Here is a 23,127-nt window from a genome sequence, read left to right as displayed (position 1 = left end):
AGTGGGCTCACTGAAAGAAGGCTGGACCTATGGATGCCTTGGAAGTAAGCAGCAAGTGCCTGCTTTTGGAAGGTCCCTCTTTGAAGGTGAATGGGAGAGCATTAAAAAAAAGCCACCCAGAAGAAGGTGCCATAGATCAGTGGTCCCCAACGCGATGCCCGCGGGCGCCATGCCCGCCGGGGCATTTGTGCACGCCCGCCGACAACCTGGGCCCCAGCCCCGGGGAACATGCGGGCGTGCGGCACGCGGCGCCGGCCCCACAGCGCAAGGTCAACCTCAGCCCCGGCCCTGGGGCACATGCGCCGGGTGCAAGGGCATCCCCGTCCCCCGGCATGCCCCCGGGTGCCCGAGAGCCTCTAAAGGTTGGGGACCACTGCCATAAATGAATAACTGCATATGCATATAATGACTCTCTGCATGAGAGGGAAGACACTATACATCTCTAAAGCATCTTGCAGTCAACATGGGAGCATTGATCCGGCTCCAACCTTCCCCCACCTAACTAATCTGGCCAGCAGTTAGGTGGAACAGCTATTCGTAAAAACAAGACATGGGGTTGGGGTTGGGGTGTGTGTGTGCTGTATTATATGCATATAAGTGTGACTGCTGTGTGTGTATTACCAATAAATGTGGTATTTTGCCTTTTCCCCAAAAAAGATCCCATGCATTACTTTTAAGTACAAACCATCCCTGCCCCAGAGCCAACCCCTCCAGTACCCCCCCATCCCAAATGCATTCACCCCTGCCCCAAAGCCAGCCCCCCTCCCCTGCTGCACTCACCCTCCTCCCCCAGTGCCAGGGGGAAGGAGCACTCCTCCAATCAAATCCTCCCCCTCCCCCCAGCCAGGCACAGAGGAATATACCTTTCTTCAAACCACTGCTCCTCCCACCCAGGTGGCAGTTTGGAGAGAGCCAGCAGAAGCACTTAGCCAGCAGCTTGCAAGAGCAGCATGCGCTCAGTCCCATACCAGCCCTGCACCCCACTAGCATGGCGCCTGGGGGCAAATGCCCCTCCTACTCCCCCTTCGCTATGCCTCTGTTTGTTCCCATTGGCCACCTGTTGTGGGAATGCCACTAATCTCGGTTTAAGATAAGCCAATTCCAAGTACAATACATAGCTAGAGTTGCGTACCTTAGGCCAGGTCTACACTAGACCTGGCAGCTCAGCTTAAAGGTATGTCTGCTGTGCAACTGGGAAACGTGAATGAAACACGTGTCGGCTTACCTGAGCTAGCTTTGATCAAGTAAGCCAGCTAAAAATGCCAGTGAAGATGTCAGACCCCATCTGACAGTAAGTAGGCCACATCTATATTTACTTTCAACAACAAATTTCATAAACTTGTGTAAAATTAAACGCGTGTGCTCATTCAAGACATCTGGGTTTAGTTAAAATGCAAAGTAACAGGGTAATAGGCAGCTATCTGAATATTAAGATATTATAGGAAATTTTGCTTCATGAATCCCTTCTTCATTGTGTCCTTCAGAAGGAGCCCTATGGTAAGTATTAGCTACCTAAAACCAATTAAAAATTTTTCTAAGAGATGTTACTTCTGACCCTATTTTTCCCCCTTTTGTTTTAATGGAATTCCAGCGAGAGGGAAAAACATACGGATAAATTTCAAGTCTGTTTTTCATAATCATCATATTCTGAGCTATTTCACCATATGAAGAAACATTTTCTATATTTTAAGAGAAATGTCTGAAAATCCCACAGTCACAGGCAATTCTTAAATTCCCTTTTGGAAGCTAAAAGAGGCCATTTTACATTTTTGCTTTGACTTTGAGGAACTCTGGCCTGAATCACAGTGGACCGCTTACACTGGGTTGAGTTATCCTTTTAGTAGTCAGCCAAGTTTTTTTTTAAGTTAATTGTTTCGAGGGCAGAAAACTTGTAGATTCCAACTATAAAGGAGAGTATTTTCAATTATTAGGTGCTGTACCTAAAAAGGAATATCCTAAGGAAATGCAGTACTGATACTCACTAGGAATGTGAATGAGCAGTTGACAATGCTTCTCAACCTGTTTTTGCTCAGGGCCCCCTCCTGAGCCTCATTCATCATACGCCTGGCAATTAAGTTTGGGTGGCCCCCTCAGAAACTTACTGTGTCCCCCTAATGTTCCGTTTTTTTCCACATGACCCCTTAGAAGTAAGGCGTGGCCCCCTGGGGAGCCATATGGCCCACATTGAGAACCAATGGACTAGATTAACCAATAAGACTAGGCTTATCAGTTAATCTAATCCAGTGGTCCCCAATGTGGTACCCACAGGCGCCATGGCACCTGCCGGGGCATTTATGTGCGCCCGTTGAGTGACCCTGGTCGGCCCAAGCCATTCTTGCGCCCCAAGCCTTGCGCATGCAGCCAGGACCGGCTCGAGCCATTCCTGCGGCCTGGGCAGCAGGTGCATGACGCATGCACAGCTTCGCTCCCGGGTGCATGGCAAATGCGCGGCCGCGCCCCTCCAGCACACTGTGCACCTTACAGATGCAACTGGGCAATGTGGCGCCTGATTGCAGCTCTAAGGGGCGCCGCGCAGCTCCCTGTCCCAGGCGCACAGCGCCTCATAGCAGCTCTAAGAGGCGCTGCGTGGTGCCCCTTACAGCTCCCATCAGGTGCTCTCCATAGGTTGGCACCCTGAGCAGCTGCCCAGCTAGATTCCCCCCCTCAATCCAGCTCCGTGCACGCAGTGCGTGTGCGGCCTCACCCCCGGATGCGCGGCAGCTCCAGAAGGTTGGGAACCACTGCTCTAGTCGACTATTCCCATCACAGGCAGCAAGCGGGGGGGAGCAGGAGCTGGTTCTTAAAAGCTGGTTACCCCTGGCAGAAGTACAGATGGGGGGGAGGAAGGGGAAGTGGGGTAGAAGGCATGGGAGGCTGCTTTGCAGCAACAGCAGCCCCCCCTGTCTCCGGGGGGGGGGGGGAAGCAAGCTCCCCCTTTAAACAGGCTGCTTCACAGCAACCTCCCCTTTAGTCCCTCAGCAGCCTCTGTCTGCACAGAGCTCGGACTCCCAGAGGACAGGGGCTGCTGCCACCTCTGTATAAATTGGTATTTAAAATATGCTGATATCTGTAACTATGACAAGTTCAGTCCTTAGAAGTTGATGTTTCTGAAAGACAGAAAGATTTTTAAAGGCACAAAGCACAGTTATGCTTGAAAATTAAGGGAGTTAAGTGCATAACTCACACTTGCCTTTGAAGTCTCTCCACTAGACAAGAAAGCCAGGATTGACATGGTCTACTTTATTATACAGGCAGTCCCCGGGTTACGTACAAGATAGAGACTGTAGGTTTGTTCTTAAGTTGAATTTGTATGTAAGTCGGAACTGGTACATATTGTAGGGGAAACTCTAGCCAAACATTTTTTTTAGTTTTGGATAGCATAGGGAAAGGTTAACTCCCCTCTAATGTTTGTTTTGCTGTCTGTTCCCCTGTTCAGAAGATTTCACATCTATTTCTGTCCCTGTGACAAACTCAGGACTAAAGGAGTAACTCATCAAATACCAAACAGCTCTGCACCATGCTTTGAGCTAATAGCTTTATTTCCACACACCACCCAGGGTTCTAGGAGGAGGGTCCTTTTTTTGCTAACACAATGAGGCCAGCACTTTGTTTGTTTTGGTGGAGTCTTTGTTTGCCCAGGGAGCCCAGCATGTATGGGGGAGGAGGGGCGGAGAGGCTGCTTTTGTCTGCTGTTCGGCAGCCTGTTGCTCAGGGGAGGGGGCAGCCTGTTGCTGGCAGGGGGGGAGGCGTGCAGGATGCGAGGCCGCGGGGGGGAGGGAGAGGCAGCGGGTGTGGGGAGGCACTTTTCCTCTGCCCGGCAGCTCTGCGGGATCCCTGTCCCTGTGGCCAGCTGCTGCAGGCAGAGGCCAGTTGGAGCCGGCCGAAGTGGAGGAGGAGGTGGATTCTAGGACCCAGGTGAGCGAGCCCCGGGGACGCTGCTGCGCTCCGGGAGCCCGGCATGTAGTATAGAGGGGAGGAGGGGCAGAGAGGCTGCTTTTGTCTGTTCGGCAGCCTGTTGCTCAGGGGAGGGGGCAGCTTGTTGCTCGCAGGAGGGTGGGGGGGGCAGCGGGCGTGGGGAGGCACTTTTCCTCTGCCCGGCAGCTCTGTGGGACCCCAGTCGGAGCCGGCCCGAGGAGGAGGATCCTAGGACCCAGGTGAGCGAGGCCCGGGAATGCTGCTGCTCATGTGTGGGAGTTGCCTCACCCCGTTCGTATCTAGGGATCGGACGTAAGTCGGATCCACGTAAGTCGGGGACTGCCTGTATTCAGATCTTGGATTCTGCATTTTGTTTTCTAAGGGCTAACTTTCTATGCTGTGGTGTTAGAGACAAGGAGGTCTTTTATTGGACCAACTTTTCTCTGTGAAAGAGAGACAAGCCCTCAAGCTCTCAGAGAGCTTGAAGGGTAGTTCTGTGAAAATCTAAAGCTTGTCTTTTTCACCAAGTTGGTCCAATAAAAGATCTCTCATCCACTTGGTCCCAGGTTAAATGAGAAACACAACTACAACTCTGCAATATACTTTAAGCAAAGGGCACATTTACAACATCAAATATACTTTGCTAATATTAACCATTTACCAACTTCTTCCAAAGACACCTTACAAATGGAAATCAGGTCTTCCATACCAAGGACAGACACACTCCATACATTAAGTAATTTCATTTTGCTCTCTTGTAACTGAAGTTCTTTGAGATGGCTCTGCATATTCACACTTATAGGATACTACACTATCTTGTGCCATCAAGTGTTCTTGTCCTCTCCTCAGCATCCCTGACCCAATGCAGCCACGACTACATGAGGCAGAGCACCCTCCCCATCTCAGTTCCTTCCACCAAAAAGCCAAAGACACAACAACAGACTAGCAGAGAGAGGGAAGGAGGGTGGGAAAGGGGAATATGCAGAGCTACCATGAATAATTCTGGTTAGAGGTTAAATAACCATAACTACTACATTGAATGGCTCTGCATATTGTCACTTTTAAGAGAGACTGACAAGCAGTACTAGAGGCAGAAACAGAATCCTATTTAGTATAAAAGATGAAGCACAGCCTTTCCTATGTCAACTCTAGCAGTGCTTCAGGAAGGTACACACTAAGTTCAGGCTGCAGCTCTGCATCTCTCAGCAACTGGTACCTACCTCAGACAAGCAAAGGAAGTAACGACACTTCTATTGGAATAGGATTTAGTTGGAACAGCTACAGGATCTTTTGTTAGCATTTACTGTGAGCAAAACATTATTTAATCCATTAGGAAATAATATGGAAAGAAACTGTATACCCCATGTTGGTTTTTGCATATGGAATATTTTAAGTGTTTTATGAAAACTTAGTTCTGTCCAAATAATAGGTGAGAGCCCATCGATGAGGACATGTTCTGTTTTCCTTCATGTGGCTTAAGGAAAGTCTCTTTTTCCTGATTAATGTGAACATCAGACGCTACATTGGTAAGAATCAAGGATCTGGTTAAAGAACTACCTTGTCCTTAGGAAAAATAGCACAAAGATGAAGATCAGCCATGCGCTCACTTACACTCCAGTATTGTCACTGAGCCAGCCAGAAGGCTGTTTTGGTAAGAGAACTCTCAGCCAATGGCTCATATTTTTTACCACCTTCATGAAATTTCCAAACTGAGCTCCCCCTCCCCCAAAAAAGGATGGACTTTCAAATAGGATACACATTAGAAAACCCTTTCATAACTTTTAAACTAAAATATGAAAAACACAGTCATATACTAAAGTAAGATACATGGAGTGGACCTTAAAAGAGAGAGTCAGCCAACTCTTCTGAAATACTTAATATACTTAACACATGTGTGAAGTTGTAGAAGTTGTAATATTGTGAGGAACCTCTGATGGAGTAATGATGCGATAGCATGGATGCAGCCGAGTTGAGATCCCTTATAAGGCAGTCATCAAGATACGGATATTGACACTCCCTGTCTTCGCAGGTGGGCCCCCACAACTACCAAGACCTTGGAAAAGACCTTGGCACCATGGATAGGCCGAAAGGTAGTACTGTATGCTGGAAATATTGTCCCCCTGCTATGAATCTTAGGTACCTCCTGCGCACGGGGAGTATGGGCACATGGAAGTATGCGTCTTGGAGGTCGAGAGTCGCCAGCCAATCATCTTTATTGAGGGAGGGTATGATGGTAGAGAGGGTAACCATCTTGAAACATTGGTACAAGACGTATCTGTTGAGAGCTCTGAGATCGAGAATGGGTCTCCAGCCCCCTGACTTCTGAGAGAAAATATCGGGAGAAGAAGAAAGTGTTTTGATATTGTTGTGGTACTCTTTCAACTGCATTGATATAGAGGAAGTGGTCAATCTCTTGACATAAAATAGTCTCGTGAGATGGGTCCCTAAAGAGGGATGGGGTAGGTGGTTGGGTTTTGGGAGGAGATAGAAAGAGAATGCAGTACCCGAACTTTATCACATCCAGAACCCATTTATCTGTAGTTATGAGACACCACTGATGGTAAAACTGTTCTAATCTATGCTTGGATACTAGGATAATCAGAGGCTCGGGTGAGGGAAGACGAATCTGACGACTCTCAACCAGACCTTCAAAATATTTGCTTAGAGTTAGAGGACTGAAATGGAGTGGGTTGGTCAGCTGGCTGTCGTCTTCTCCCCTGATACTGGCACTTTCTAGGGTCGTAGTGTCTTTGAGACTCAAAGAGGGAAGGTCTGTATCTCTGAACATAAAGGTTTGTTTTGTTTGCGTTTTGGTGCAGGAGACTGGATGCCCAGTGTTTTAAGTGTGGACCTGGAGTCTTTCAGGGAGTGTAAAGAAGCATCTGTGCCATCAGCAAAGAGCTTCAGGCCCTCGAACGTAAGGTCTTCCACATTTGTCTGAGCCTCCTTTGGGAAACCAGAGAGGTGGAGCCAAGAGGCTCTTCTCATCACCACAGAGATGGCAAGGGCTCGTAAAGCTGTGTCAGCTGAGTCCAAAGTAGCTTGGAGGGCTGTTCTGGCTATCAGAGACCCTCGTTGGTGTTAACTTTCACTTGTTCTATTTTTTCCTCTGGGAGGAATTGAATAAAATCTGAGATTTACTCAAATATGTAATGAGTGTATTTTGCCAGCATCACGGTGTAATTAGCAATAGGTAGTTGTAGGGAGGCAGAGGAGTATTACCACTTGCCCATAATGTCCAGACATTTCTACTCCTTATCAGGAGGGGTGGATATGGCAATGTTTTGCTTGCTCCTCTGATTCAATTACTATGGATCTGGGTGAGAATAAAAACATGAAACAATCTCTTCTCATTGTTGACCAATAAGAGGAACGGTTTGCAGGCCCTTGACCAGCGCGTCAAACTTGGTGCCCGTTATTCTGTTGGTTAGACATCCTCTTGTTCTGGGGGGAGGGGTCGTTTTTGTGGGTGCTGTCTGGGACAGTGCTGGTCAAACAGTCTGTGTCAGTGTTTCTTAAACTTTTTAAGACCGAGAAGCACCAAAGAATTTTTTTTTTTTAAATGGGGAACACCAAGGATTTTTGTTGAGGGAAAAAAAGGCTTGCCTCCTTTAAAGGCAGCCATCTGTTACCTCTATTTATGGTGATCATATTTTCTGAACCAAACTTAGGGACACATTAGCCACACCCCCTGACCTCTGTTAACCATGCCCGACTCTCGAGGTCAAGATGAACACATGACCAGAAGTAAAAGGTGTTGTGTGACCCCTTCTAAGAACTTTTCCCACCATCCTCCTACCAATAGGGATGAGTTTGGCCCCACCAAACCCCTCTCATTCAACTATCTTGCAATTGCATTAATCCAATTTGTATCACACTACCTCTGAGGGAGGGGAGAGGAAGGAGGAAGTGTTCCCTCCAAGATTTTCCTCCCATGAGCAGAATTAATTTTGTGTTGTGCACTAGTACTGAGTTCATGGGGCTTGTTTGGATGTGCCATTGTGGCACCCAAGTTATTAATAAATATCTTATAAACCTCTCCCTTTTCCCTCTGCTGCCCTGTCTCCTCCCCTTACTCCATCCACTCCCCTGATGCTTGCTCCCCCCCTCACCCTGCTCTGCTGTCCTGACTCCTGCCATTCTCACTGCCCTCAACCCTCATGGGACCTGCCCCCCTGCACCAGCTCTTCTCTCCCCCGTGCCCGCTCCTCCAGTAGCCCCACTCTGATCATGTGTAGCTAGCTACCCCTCCTCATCTCATCTCCTAACTCCTCCCTCTGCACACCTGCCATGCCTCTCTCTCTAGTGCTGGTCCCTCCCCTGCATGTGTCTGTCCTTCTGCTTTACCCCCAGAATCACCTGGCACCTGCACCTTCTCATACCCCTGCACCCTCCTGGTGCTGCCTTCTTCCCTCACTGCCCCTGCCCCCTTTGCCCTCTTTCTCCCAGATGTCCAACCCCTCATCACCCTCTGCCCCAGTTCCTCTCATGCCCCTCTGTGCTCTCACAAGTTACTTGTTCCATCCCCTTTTCTGATGCCCACCCCTCCTTTCAACCTTTCTCCCAGCACCTCTCCCTCCCTCCTGCTCCCAATGCCCCTCCCCTCTCCTCTCCCAGCATCACCCAGTCCCCACCACTCTCCCACCCCCCACTGACACCTCTCCTCCCTCCTTCTGCCCTTTTCCTCATTGTCTCCACTTAGCCCCCCTGACATTTGTCTCTCTTCCACCCTGTCCCTTTCCCCTACCCTGTCCCCCTCCCCTCAGCTCAAGCCCCTTCCGCTCCCACCTCCCTTCCCCCTAGTTCTCTCTGTGGCCCTCCCCTACCTTTTTCCTTCCAGTTTGCAGGGCTGGAGTCTGTGGTCAGGCCACAGAATTCCCCGCAGCCCCGGCCCCAGCTGCTTCCGGGGCACAACCGCTTGCCGGGCCTGGAGCTGGACTGCCCGCAGTGCTAAGTTTAGTGCAGTCCAGTCCCTGCACCAGCTTTGGCTCCCATTAGGAGCGCAGGGAGATGGGGAGAAACCCTCCACCACCCCAAATCCAGCTTGTGGAGCACAGCAGAGCGACTGAGTCTGTGCACTACCACACCCCCAGCAGGGTGGGAAGAGAAAGGTCCATGCACAGAGCACACTAACGGAGCCCGAATATACCCCGCTCTGCAGCGCTACAGCCAGGCTCTGTGCGGTCTCTGCCAGGACTCCAGCAGCTGCTCCCAGGAGCAACTTGCCAGGTTTGCCCCCCAACCACCGCCCCTCCCCCTCCAGGAGCGGTGGAGGCCATCTGTGAATTGAGGAGGCCGGGCTGGCGGCTGTACACAACGGAGGCAGTCCCGCAGCGGGAGGGAAGGGCCATGTGGGGGCTAGGGAGGGGGAGAGGGAGAGAAGGGGGGATGCTAGACGGCGGCGCATGCTGCATGTCAGCTCAGAGCTCTGGACACTGCACGCCACCAGCAGCGGCCTTGGCTGCCCCCACAAAGCATAAAGGGAGCTGCTTAGGAGCTGGGTGGAAGCAGGGAGTTGTTGCTGTGCCACGCTAGTGCTGCATGTCTTTATAGCCGTGACTGTATGAGAAAGAAAGGGACACATGGTCACCATATCTCTGCGGCACACCTCCAACTGCCTCGCAGCACACCGGTGTGCCTCGGAACACACTGTAAGAAACACTGGTCTACGTTGAGGTGCAGAGTAAGGGAAGGGCCTGGGCTTCTGATACAGAGTATAACGTTTGCATCTGTACAGTGGCATGTACATGCCCAACGTTCTTAAAGTAGTTCTTGAGCACTTGCTGGTGTGGAGGATTTCATCAGTTTTTTTTGCGAATAGTTTGTCGTCTATCGAAGGGGAGGTCCTCCACCTTCGATTGTAGTTCTTTGGGTAGTCCTGTGGACTGGAGCCAAAAGGCTCTGTGCATTACCACTGAGGCTGGAACGGATCATGCAGCTGTGTTGGTGATATCAAGCGCAATCTGCAGAGCCGTACGGGAAGCAGTGCACTCCTCCTGCACCACAGATTTTAGAATCTGGCATTTGCTATCCGGGAGGTGCTCTATAAGTGTAGTTAGTTTTGTATAATTATCAAAGTTATGATTTGCCAGGAGAGCCACACAGTTGGCCATTTTCAAGGTCAGAATAGCTGATGAATAAACCTACTGAAAAAGTGGGAGTGCCCTTCTGAAGCAGGCATGGGTTCCCAGCAACTGTCACGTTTTTTAAAAACCAGATGATCCCATCATGGTTTCCTTCAGATAGTTTCTTCATGTATGTGTTCACTGCTTTCACTCATTTTTTTAAATGCACAGTACTGTGACGTCTGCCCCCCCCCCTTTTTTTTAACTGCTATAAAACTGTGAACCTATTGCTAAGATTATCTAAGAACTATTAACACTATAACTAACTATTAATTAACAACTGTTTAACTTCTGACAGGAGCTGACGAGAGGAAGCTCACTCTGCGACTAAGGATGGTTAGGGGGCCTATTCAGGCTGGGCTCCCCAGGTAACCAGTTAAACTTTATCCCCCCTACCCAGAACTAGCTTCACAGGCTACTTCAGAAGTCACAGATTAAAATCACAGAATCTCGGAGCTTCACAACAAGCTCAGATCTTTAAACTTTTTGGTTGGTTTAATTTTGCCTCATTTAACAGCATCGCTTGCCTTGTAACCTCAGTCATGCAGAATGCAATGCCATCCACAGCCTCCAGAACAACTCTGACATTATAATCAAAGAGGCTGATAAAGGAGGTGCTGTTGTCATCATGAATAGGCCTGACTACCAAAAGGAGGTTGCCAGACAACTCTCCAATACCAAATTCTACATGCCACTTTCCTCAGATCCCACTAAGGAATACACTAAGAAACTGCACCATCTGCTCAAGACACTCCCCACACAAGCACAGGAACAAATCAACACTTCCTTAGAGCCCCAACCAGGGTTGTTCTATCTATTACCCAAGATCCACAAACCTGGAAATCCCAGATGCCCCATCATCTCAGGCACTGGCACTCTCACTGAAGGACTGTCTGGATACGTGGACTCTCTACTCAGACCCTACGTCACCAGCACTCCCCGTTACCTTCGTGACACTACTGATTTCCTGAGAAAACTACAGTGCATTGGTGATCTTCCAGAAAACACCATCCTAGCCACCATGGTTGTAGAGGCTCTCTACACAAACATCCCACATGTAGATGGAATACAAACTGTCAGGAACAGTATTCCTGATGATGCCACAGCACAACTGTTGGCTGAGCTCTGCGACTATCCTCACACACAACTATTTCAGATTTGGTGACAATATATACTGCCAGACCAGTGGCACTGATATGGGCACCCGCATGGCCCCACAACATGCCAACATTTTTATGGCTGACCTGGAACAACGCTTCCTCAGCTCTCGTCCACTTATGCCCCTTCTCTACCTACGCTACTTCAATGACATCTTCATCATCTGGACCCATGGGAAGGAGACTCTGGAAGAATTTCACCATGATTTCAACAGCTTCCACCCCACCATCAACCTCAGCATGGACCAGTATACATAGGAGGTCCATTTCCTGGACACCACAGTGCAAATAAATGATGGTCACATAAACACCACCCTATACCGAAAGCCTACCTACCGCTATGCTTACCTGCATGCCTCCAGCTTCCATCCCGGACACACCAAACAATCTATTGTTTATAGCCAAGCACTGAGGTACAACAGCATATGCTCCAACCCCTCAGACAGAGACCTACACCTACAAGATCTTCAAAAAGCATTCTGTAAACTACGATACCCACATGAGGAAGTGAGGAGACAGATTAACAGAGCCAGACATGTACCCAGAAGCCTCCTGCTACGGAATAAGCCCAAGAAAGAAACCAACAGAACACCACTGGCCATCACCTACAGTCCTCAGCTAAAACCTCTCCAACACATTATTAGTAATCTACAACCCATCCTGGACAATGATCCCTCACTTTCACAGGCCTTGGGAGGCAGGCCAGTCCTCACCCACAGACAACCCGCCAACCTGAAGCATATTCTCACCAGCAACTATACACCACACCATAAGAACTCTAACTCAAGAACCAATCCATGCAACAAACCTCGGTGCTAACTCTGCCTACATAGATACACCAGCAACACCATCACTGGACCTAATCAGATCAGCCATAGCATCACTGGTTCATTTTCCTGCATATCTACTAACGTAATATATGCCATCATGTGCCAACAATGCCTCTCTGCAATATTTATTGGCCAAATTGGACAGTCTCTATGTAAAAGAATAAATGGACACAAATCAGATATTAGGAATGGCATATACAAAAACCTGTAGGGGAACACTTCAGTCTCCCTGGACACACAATTGCAGATTTAAAGGTAGCCATCCTGCAGCAAAAAAACCATCAAGACCAGACTTCAAAGAGAAACTGCTGAGCTACAGTTCATCTTCAAGTTTGACACAATCAACTCAGGATTAAACAAAGGCTGTGAATGGCTAGCTAACTACAAAAGCAGCTTCTCCTCTCTTGGTATTCACACTTCCAGATCAGCTACTAGAAGTAGGCCTCATCCTCCCTCATAGGATCCACCTTGTCATCTCTAGCCTGATTCTGGCCTGCATACTTATACCTGCCTCTGGAAATTTCCACTACATGCATCTGACGAAGTGGGTCTTTGCCCACGAAAGTTTATGCTCCAACACTTCGGTTAGTCTACAAGGTGCCACAGGACTCCTCAGTGCTTTAACTCAGAATAAAATTCAATTAGAGCCGTATAAATTCAAGTTCGTGTGTCCAGTTGAAGAGTATCCAGATTTTAAAAAAGGACTATTTTGAACATACTAATTCTGAAAATAAGTGCACTGCAGAGGTGGCCTGGATTCTTTCTATGCATCTGTAGAAACAGAATAAACTATCTAGTTTTACTGTAGGAAGGCTTATCCCTCTGTTACTAAGTCTGATTCTGTCTCAAAGCACCAGACAATTGCAGATACATTGCAGTGCAATGAACCTGAACATGAAGTAGCAAGTTTGCCCTGCCATACACTCATTTAACTTATAACCTTGGTCATATATTTACTAATAAAAATCTTTATTAATCTAGAGTTAAGATTACCCAGTTGCATCATGTCCTTTCAGAATGCTGAGTGCAGTAAAACAAGTGTCCAAACCCCAGGAAATACAGAGTTAGGCTACACCCACACACAACCTTAGCTCCGCCCTCTTAGAGGTGCCTATAGCCACTGGTAATTATCTGCATGCACTCTAGGTTCAGTCATTATGGCAGATGAAGGTATATTGTATGATGGAGGTATTAACCGGAGCAGCTGGGAAAACCTGTGACTGGGAGAGGAGGTCTTGACAGCTGTATATCGATGAGTGTTTGTGAGAGTCCCTTTGACCATTTTACATGTGATCAAAGGAAAAAGATATCTATGTGCCTTGAGAGGGCTGACCTTCTTGGAAGGAAGGGACACACCAGACTAGTCCACTGAATAAAGCCAGAAAATGCTGCCATCTAACCCTAGATTTATATGTGCTGAACTTCACTTCATCTGTTGCTATTGGTTAATACTTTGAAGTGGCAAGCAGCTCATGAAAGAAGACTCAAGTGGATTGTATATAAAGTCTACATCTACATGTTCAGCTAAGAGCCCACTTATCCAAGCATCTCTTCTGAGCCACAAGATTATGAGGTCATGCCCCACGAAACCAATAATGGATACTACCCCTCCATCCTGATTAGCATGCAGCCTTCTGCTGAGTGAGGAGCTGAGAAGAGAAATTAAAAATAGAACACCAAGCAATACACATGGCAGAAGAGGTTGGGGGGGGCGAGGGAGGGACGACTGTACATGGCAACTGTGCTGATGTACTGAGGAGTAGGGATGTTACAGGCAGCAGCATAGGAGATGGGACGAGGTGGCAGGCATGAGCTGTTATTTATGGGGAGCTGACTTAAGCCAGATCTCTGCGTGTACCAGCTCCACAGAGCCACCTTCACCTCACCCCCGCACCGCTGCATCTGTATTAGGGATGTTAAGGACTAGTCAACTAGTGAGTTCACTAGTCGATTCCCCCCTTCCCTTTGCTGCCTCTGATACAGGCAGCAAGGGGGGGGGGGGGGGTACAGTACTTCAAAAAGGCACTTCAAAAGGGTACTTCAAAATCCCCAGTTCAGCTACGTGGCGCTGTCCCTTTGAAACACTGGACTCCAGTGCAGCATTTCCAAGTAGACTGCAAACAAACATCAGTAACCAGTTCCTTCAGTTTGAACAGATTTGAATTGGCACTGGGGAAAATAACCAGATAGAATTTCTCTACAGGGTTCTAGTAACAAGCAAAAAGCAAGCAAAATAGAAATGAAAGTCCTATTAAAAAACAACCTTATAGAAATAAATGGTATACCTTTATAGGCCTGAGAGAAATATTGTGGACCAAGTAGTATTTTTGAGTGGACCAATTTCTGGTCTGAAGAAGTCAAAAGCTTGTCTCATATCAAGAAAAGTTGGTTCAAAAAGTTGGTAAACAAAGTTGGTTCTCACCCACATTGTGTACCTAATATCTGGGAACCAACAAGGGTACAGTTACACTATTTCTAGCACTCTTACTTATCCATAATTAATATTTTATTGCTCTTCTAGGTTATAGTTAATTTATTGCATCCAAATGCATTGAACATCATGAACAGGACTAGAACATTTCTTCTTTGAAAAACTTCTAATTTATTGATTCTCAGAAGAAGTTACATTTGGTGTACTGCTTAGTCCTTGTGATACCCCATGTGATTCAACGGAGTTCTGTACAATGACAAGAATCTGTTCACATTTAACAAAGTATATGAGCCTAAATTATTATAATATGGCTGGAATATTTTAACTATTAAGCAGATCTGATAATTCACTTAACTTTTTTTAAATATTCATATTCTTAACAACTGTTTTTGAAAAAGGGCTCCATGCAACACTGAAATATAAACATGAGCATAACACGCAGAAAAGTTTAAAATTTTAAAGTTTTTATATCACTTACCGAAATATAGGAGTATGGCCAGGTTTGGGTTTGTTCCAAGTAAAGTGCGAAGGAACAGAAAGAAATTGGTCACCAGGCAAATCCTTTTTTAACACATGTTGAGATCCAGTGGAATCATCTACTGCAATTTCAATGGATGGTGATAAGTTACTCTGTTCTTCAGAACAGAGATCTATTTTTCCTGATAAAGTAGCAGTTTGATCCTCAGAGGTCTTTCTTGTTTTAAGAGGGATGTCAGTCTCTGTACAACACTGAAATGGTGGAAGGCCAGAATTAAGACCTTGTACACTATGGAGAGAAGTGTTTAACCACGTGTCTTCTGTTATGCTTCCTCTGGGAGAATGGCCAGGGGAAGGAGTTGGAGAATGGTGAGGAGACAAGGAGCTGGCATAACAAATCTCTGCACTGGAGTGTCGTCGCTTCCCACAAGGGGATGTAGGCCTCGATGAGGGCCTTGATGTTGGTCTAGGGTTTAGCCAATTTTCATCTGTAATACTAGTTCTAGGAGAATGACAAGGAGACTGTCTAGGAGACAGGGCATGCCCAAATCCATAAGGCTGTTGCCAAGATTCATCCCCTGGACTCCTTGGAGAGCCACCAGGAGATGCCAAGGGAGATCCAAGGGTAAATCGAGCAGCAGCTTCATTCAGCTCTGAGTCTACATCATCATAAACATGGGAGATTGACTCACAAGAGGAAGCATCTGAGAACCAGCTCCTGGAGGAAATGCTGCTGGCAGGGCTTGGGCTGAGGGATGATTCCCTGTAGGATGGCTCAAGAGGGAGATATAGGTGGTCCCTTGAAGGCCTTTCCATATATTCATTTTCTGGGCCATTTGTATGCAAATCATCCTCACTAGCTTCAATCCCTTGATGACAGTTAGGAGAGATAGATGTAATTTGAATACTAGGGCACTCAAAGGGTTTGGGTCCACCTAATGGACTGTATTTGGATTCTGGTATCTCACAAGTTCCCTCATAGTTTTTATGACCTGGCAGTCTGGTTGGTGGAGACAGAGGCGAGGAGTGTGGCTGCAATCCATGGTGAGGGATACAAATTGGCTGATTTACAGAAGATGATGGTTGGTCTACATTAAAGATGTATATGGATGCACAATCATCAGGTTCAAGATCTGAAAAAAGAACCAAAGGAAAAAGTCAAAGTGCAGTACGCAGTTCTTCTAGGCAATTCCTAGAGTACTAAATGCTGTCTGGCTTTGCCATTACACAGGATGTTACACAGCTAAGTAATAATTTTACATAACAAATAGATTAAGTCTATAAAACTTATTTCAGATTTGTAGATACCAGTTATAAAGTGGTAGTTACATGAGGCAACATTCTAATAAAAAGACATTGCACAACAGTGATTTTTAAATCATACCTATATTTCAGTGTGTTGAAAACTAGGTATCTTTATTTTCAAAATTTCTCTGAAACATTGAATTTTTAAAGCAGTTTACTACCCAATTCATACATGCCTTTTTGCGAAATTTTGCTCTCTTCACAGGTGTATAAAATATTACCTTTTAGTGTAGTCCAGCCTTCCATTAACAAAGTATTAGAATATCATGCTTTCCAAAATTTACTATGTTTAAAAATTAGACTACTACAGTAACAGAAAATGTTTGTGTCATGTCTGTGTGTGCAGATTACAAGCATCTAGAAAACATTCAATTATAGGTGGCAAATTCAGCAACAGCTATAATTGGGATTTCCTGAGCCCATCTATTCCAGAAATCCTTCCTCAACCTTTAATGTTTTCAAACTGAAATTTTCCAAGCCTATTCCCTCCAAGAGTCAATGAAAGCTTTTAATCCATTAACACTGTGTGAAATAAAAGCCATGGCAGTGAGCCCTGAAAAGATAGTCAGCAGCTGCTTCCTTCAATTTTATACCAACTTATTTCATCCTCATCCTCCTCAGCACTGGGAAAGATCAATCAGCAAGAAGCATTAGTCTTCAAGCTAAGGTGTGTGGTGCCTACAAGACTTTCCCTCCTGCATTTTACCACCAGAACTTTGCATCTCTTGCTACTTTTCTGTTGAGAAAAACCTCTAATTGCCTACTGCTGCTCTTCTTGCTCAGAAAGGTGCATATAAGTACAATTAACGGCAAGAGCATGCCCCACAACAAAAAGATTCGCCTTGGTGCAACCCATATCTACAAAAAAAGGGGAACGAATTTAAAATCCTCCTCCAAACTGTAATGCCCTCTGAGCTTCCTCTCAAAAGAAATTTCCTTCTTCCTACTGCTGGCAAGATCCTACAGGGCTACAGTGCTGAGGGAAGTATCAATCCCTGCTTTTTATTTGCTGTTTTAGGGGTGCAGAACACAGCTGTATGCAACCGTCTCAGGCTACTTCCTCCCAAAGGGTCTAAACTACAATAATGCCACTGTTGGAAGTAGGAATATAAGAACAGATGAGAGGTTGGCAAGACCAAGAAAAGGGCAAGCACCAAAAATAAGCAAGTGAGCAAAAGCATATGGTGATTTGGGAAAGAAGCAGCAAAAATAACTGCAACAAGAGAAAATGGTTATTTCCCTGTTAAAAAAAATGATGATGACAGTCATCCAATAATTATAACTAAACAAATTTCTTAATGGTGACCTTGAGCCTTTGGAAATCAAAGCACCGCTAGTATTATTTTGCCTACTCTGATAAGAAAGCAAATAAGATTAGCGAACTCACCAGTAGTGAGTTCAACCTCAAATAATATACGGCTAAATAGGTATATAGAAATCTGTTTCTTTCAATAGTGGCTTCATTTTCTGACAGTACATATACTGACAAAAAGTCCAAACTTCAATATTTCAAATTTGCCACTGTAGAATTAAGCTTTGATACTGAGTCATTTTAGCACAACAAAATTATAAAGCTCTGTAATTGTTTATCATACTTAATGATACAAAAATTCAGATTAGTGTCTTACCCAACTACAAAGCACAATATTAGACTAGTATATAATTCCATAAATAAAAAGAAAATCAGCAACTTGCACAGAAAAGAAAAAAAAGCATATTAGTAGCTCAAGATGGTGTTTGACATTAGAAGTAGAAATTGAGTGAGTAATCGACTACCCAATAAGCATAAGCTCTCCCTGACCATCCCCTGCTGCCTCTGTATGAGAGGCAACAACAGCGGGGGTGGGGGAGGGGCAATAGCTGCTGCTAGGTGGGAGGGAGCTGGCATAAAAACGAATTCCTCCCAGCCCTGTCTCTGCAGTGCCACCTACTCTCCCTCCCCCCCGCTGCCTCTATCACAGGCAGCACAGGAAGTAGGGGAAAGCTGCTGCAAAGCAGCCCCTGCCCACAGCCAGCTGGGCTGCCGTGAACTGGGGCTGCTGGACCCAGTGCCAGCCGGGACCGAGTAGTCCCAGCTCACATAGATCTCTGCATAGATCACAGCACCTCTGCATTTTAAATGTTGTAAGAGCAGCCGGGAGCAAGCCTCCCCTTATAGATTAATCTTGTAGTCTATAGAAACTGGATTGATTACACGATTAGCAAAACATCCTTATTAGGTAGTCGAGTCGACTGCTTGTAACAGAGGCAGCTTCATGGGAGGGAGCAGGAGCACAGTGGCAGCATTTCCACCTTTGAAATGTACAAGTCATCCCCACTGGGGCTCTTGTGCATTTCAAAGCGGAAGTGCCACATGGAGCTTGGGGCCAGTGGGGGACTCTGAGTCCCCCGCTGGTCCCAGACTCCATACTGCATTTCAATCTTTGACATGCACAAGAGCCCCTGCTGGGGTTCTTGTGCATTTCAAAGCGGAAGCACCAGGCAGCACTTCTACCTCTGAAATGTAGAAACAATAGGGCAGGTTCTTGCTATATTTCAAAGCGGAAGTGCCCTTATCAACTAATCTAATAGTCAATGGAAATGCCATCAACTAATTGATTAATCTAATTTTAACATCTGTTAGGGACACTGCCGGAAGTAGTACGGACAATTATTCTACAGACAAGTCTTTATTGTACTGCAATTTGTGTCCTGCCGTAGTGCATCTAAGTAATTCCAGATCTAAGGCTGGGGGAAGGGACTTTACGAGGAGACAGGAAAAGTTAGATTCATAGCTGGGGAAAAATCCATTTTTCCTGATATATTATACATTTCTTGTCCTGTCTGATAACAGGGTGGGCACACATTTCTGTGCAACATTAAGACCCTATTGTTTTCTGATACTGCAACACCCATATTTGCCACACATTAGCAACCACACTTAGGGGATGCCTACACAGCACAGCTCTTAACAAGCCGCCTGTTATTTTGAACTATTTTTAGAAACAGGTGCACTATTTCAGCATCCCTCATTCCAGAAGGGTTAAGGGATTTCTGGAAATAACATGTTATTTCAAAATTTGGCGCTGTGTAGATGCGCCAAATTTCAAATTACAAAATAGATTGGAAATAAGATACACAATTTGCATAGTGCTAATTGTGTATCTTATTTCAAGTTTAGAGTGCTGTGTAGACACACCCTTAGTTCTCTATTCACATTTCACAGAAAGAAGCCAGTGCACTCTCCATAGCGTATGCTCACACATTGTTTTACATCAACAGATCAGATGACCTCTTCAAAACAGAAAAGTTTCTCCTTGTCTGCATATAATTTCACTTCTCTTTTTTGAAACCGTTCACACTAAAATTATGCCATCATTTCCTGTAAAAACTTAAGCAAAACATCTACTGAAACAGCAATAAAAAAGGAATTCAAGCCTATGACAATAAAATCTGTGTGACAGAGTTAAGACAGTCATAGCAAATATCTAAGGCAATGAAATAACTTTGGGCTATGATTCTTTTTTAAAAATGAAAGAAGAATGTTAATACCCCTTTTCAAGCTGAGTGGCTACTCAAAGTTTGGAGCCTTTAGGCACATTCCAATTGGAAGTAGAAATTGGTGAAATCTACTATTTTCTTTGATGCAATCTAGTTCATTTACAATGAATATAAAAGCTCTGCTTCTCTGAATCATAGAACAATAGAACTGGAAGAGACCTCAAGAGGTCATCAAGTATAGTACCCTGCCCACAAGGCAGGACCCAGTACCATCTAGACGCCATCACTGATACATATCTATCTAACTTGCTCTTAAAGATCTCCAGAGAGAGAGATACACAACCTCCCTAGGCAACTTATTCCAGTGTTTAACCACCCTGTCAATTAGGAAGTTTTTCCTAATGCACAACCCAAACCTCCCTTGCTGAAGTTTAAGCCCATTGCTTCTTGTCCTATCCTCAGAGGCTAAGGAGAACATTTTTTCCTTCCCTCCTCCTCGTGACAGCCTTTTAGATACCTGAAAACTGCTATCATGTCCCCTCTCAATCTTCTCCTTTCCAAACTAAACAAGGCAAATTCTTTCAGTCTTCCTTCATAGGTCATGCTTTCTAGACCTTTAATCATTCTTGTTGCTCTTCTCTGGACCTTCCCCAATTTCTCCACATCTTTCTTGAAATGTGGTGCCCAGACCTGGACACAATACTCCAGTTGAGGCCTAATCAGTGCAGAGTAGAGCAAAAGAATGACTTCTCGTGTCTTGCTCACAACACTCCTGTTAATGCACCCATGTTTGCTTTTTTTGCAACAGCATCACACTGTTGACACATATTTAGCTTGTGATCCACTATGACCCCTAGGTCTCCTTCTACAGTACTGCTTCCTAGACAGTCGCTTCCCATTCTCTATGTGTGAGACTGATTGTTCCTTCCTAAGTGGAGTACTTTGCATTTGTTCTGATTAATCTTCATCCTATTTACCTCATACCATTTTTCCAGTTTGTCCAGATCATTTTGAATTATGGCCCTATCGTCCAAAGCAGTTGCTATTCCTCCCAGCTTCGTATCATCTGCAAACTTAATAAGCGTACTCTCTATGTCAATATCTAAATCGTTGATGAAGATATTGAACAGAACCAGTCCCAAAACAGACCTCTGTGAAGCCCCACTTGTTATGCCTTTCCAGCAGGATTGCGAACCGTTAATTACTACTCTTTGGCTTTGTCTACACTGCAAGTTTTTGCAGCAGAAAATGTGTGACTACATTAGTATATTTTCTGCCTTTTTTTGTGCAAGGGGTTTTTGTGCAAAAAGAAGCACTGTTGCCACTTCAGTTTTTTTGCACAAAACGGTTTTGCGCAAAATCCTTATGCCTCTCAAGAGGGTTTTTGCACAAAATGGGGGTTTTACGCAAAATGGAAGTGGCTATACTGCTTTTTGCGCAAAAACCCCTTGTGCAAAAAGAACAGCAGAAAATATGCTAATGATGTCATGACTTATGCTAATGAGTCCCTCATTAGCCTATTTTCTGCCGCAAAAACTTGTAATGTAGACAAAGCCTCTGAGAACAGTTATCCAGCCAGTTATGCACCCACCTTATAGTAGCACCATCTAAGTTGTATTTGCCTCATTTATTTATAATAGAAGACTGTATTAAATTCCTTACTAAAGTCTAGGTATACCACGTCCAGCGCTTCTCCCTTATCCACAAGACTCATTATCCTATCGAAGAAAGATATCAGATTGGTTTGACATGATTTGTTCTTTACAAACCCATGCTGGATGTTATCACCTTATTATCTTCCAGGTGTTTGCAGATGAATTCCTTAATTACTCCTGAACAGGATGAGCCAATAACAAAGAGCAGTATCTTAGTTTACAGCCTCAATGTTCCAGCTAGCATCAGACCCTGAAGGATTCTCTTTAGCTGTTTACTGCATCACTGGTTTTCTTGATCAATTTGTTTTCTTGCTTTTTTGCCTTAGCCCCAATCACGGTTCGTCTGTCCTCAGTTTGTATGTTCTGCCTCCCTCACATACATACCTACCCAAAACAATTCAGAAAAAACTCCTCCGCACAAGGTGAATAAGTATCAATGATTTAATTAAAAAATCAGATTTAAATCAAAACAATAAAATACTAATTTAAAAATAAGTTACCATTAAATCTCATCACAAACATGCTACATATGCACTTACAGTCTCTTAAAAAAGGAACTAATAACTCTAGTTTGTCCAGCCTAACTACTAGCTCTTGTTTCTCAGAAGTTCCGGGCTTTCAATTTCTGTATCTCAGCAGACTAAAAAGTAACGTGCAAAGACAGACAAGTTGGATAGGATTGTGTTCTATGCTTATGTGGTGGTGAACTTTGGCAAAGCATGGCAGAAGACTTAGTTAAAATACTTTCTTAAAGACAGAGACAATATGCAGGAAAGGACAGAGGCAGCACAGAATGGAACTGTGGAGTGCACTGGGAAAAAAAGGGAAGACGTTATTCAGCACACACAGAGCCTTCTATATTCCCCCTAGTGATATTAGAGTGTAACCAACCAATCCTTTAACCAAGGTGTCAATTACATTCAGTTGGCTCTCAGAGAGGCAACTTTGCTGTGTCAGAGCAGCGAAGTTCCCTTTCCAGGCACCAGGGGCACAAGGGCTGCCATCTCCACTCCCAGGGAGGCAAACTCCCTGCCCTGGGCAAGTTGCCTTCCCAGGAGCGGAGCTAGCAGGGGCTGGCCACCTGGCTCCCAAGGAGGCTTTGCCACAGGCTCTGCAATCACTTCCCACAAGTACTAGCTTCCACCTGCCCTCCCCCCCGCCAACGTTGTGATGACTATCAGAGGCAGCAGCCGTGGGAGGGCTGGTAGCTCCACAAGAGTTGATACATATGGGGAACCAGCTTCAAAGATACAGGGATATGGGGAGCCAGCTACAGATACGGTCTCCTGCTCCCCTACCCTCCGCGCTGTTGCCTCTCTATCAGAGGCAGCGGTGTGAGGAACAGGAAGCTCCATGGTAGCCAGCATGCATCAGGAGCCAGCTTGAAAGCCCGCTCCCCTTGGGCACCTGCTCCTGCCTCCCCTGATACAGAGGCAGCAATAGGGGTGTGCACATAATCATTAAGATTATGCGAAAAGCCTGGGTTTATCGAGAAACGTGTAAACGACCACATACTAACATCCCTAGTACAGAACAGGGAAGTTGGAGGGATATGCCCTTTTCTTCTCTTCCTCAAGGGAAGGGAGAGGTACAGGGTCCGCCCAAATATGGAGTTGCATCACTGACCACTTTGGCTCAGTCACTGAGAGGCCCATCCTGCATCAGTTTGTCTAGTTCTGTTTTGAACTTGGCCACACTTGTATTAAACCAGCGTTTCTAAAACTATGGGCCGCGGCCCGGTAACGGGCCACA

At 45.6% G+C, this 23,127-nt stretch overlaps 1 protein-coding gene across 1 annotated transcript in view; it reads right to left on the bottom strand.

Moving 5' to 3' along the window:
* NFATC3 (nuclear factor of activated T cells 3) overlaps nt 1-23,127 on the bottom strand; it is a 156,029-nt gene that overhangs the window by 111,206 nt on the left and 21,696 nt on the right. The window contains 1 exon segment of the mRNA XM_075940320.1: nt 14,937-16,068. Within this exon segment, the coding sequence (XP_075796435.1) occupies nt 14,937-16,068 (1,132 nt within the window).

The sequence above is a fragment of the Pelodiscus sinensis genome, chromosome 12 (genome assembly GCF_049634645.1).
Source record: "Pelodiscus sinensis isolate JC-2024 chromosome 12, ASM4963464v1, whole genome shotgun sequence".
Lineage (NCBI taxonomy): Eukaryota > Metazoa > Chordata > Testudines > Trionychidae > Pelodiscus > Pelodiscus sinensis.
The sequence above is the reverse complement of the archived record's forward strand: the minus strand, read 5'-3'. Positions and strand labels throughout refer to the sequence as shown.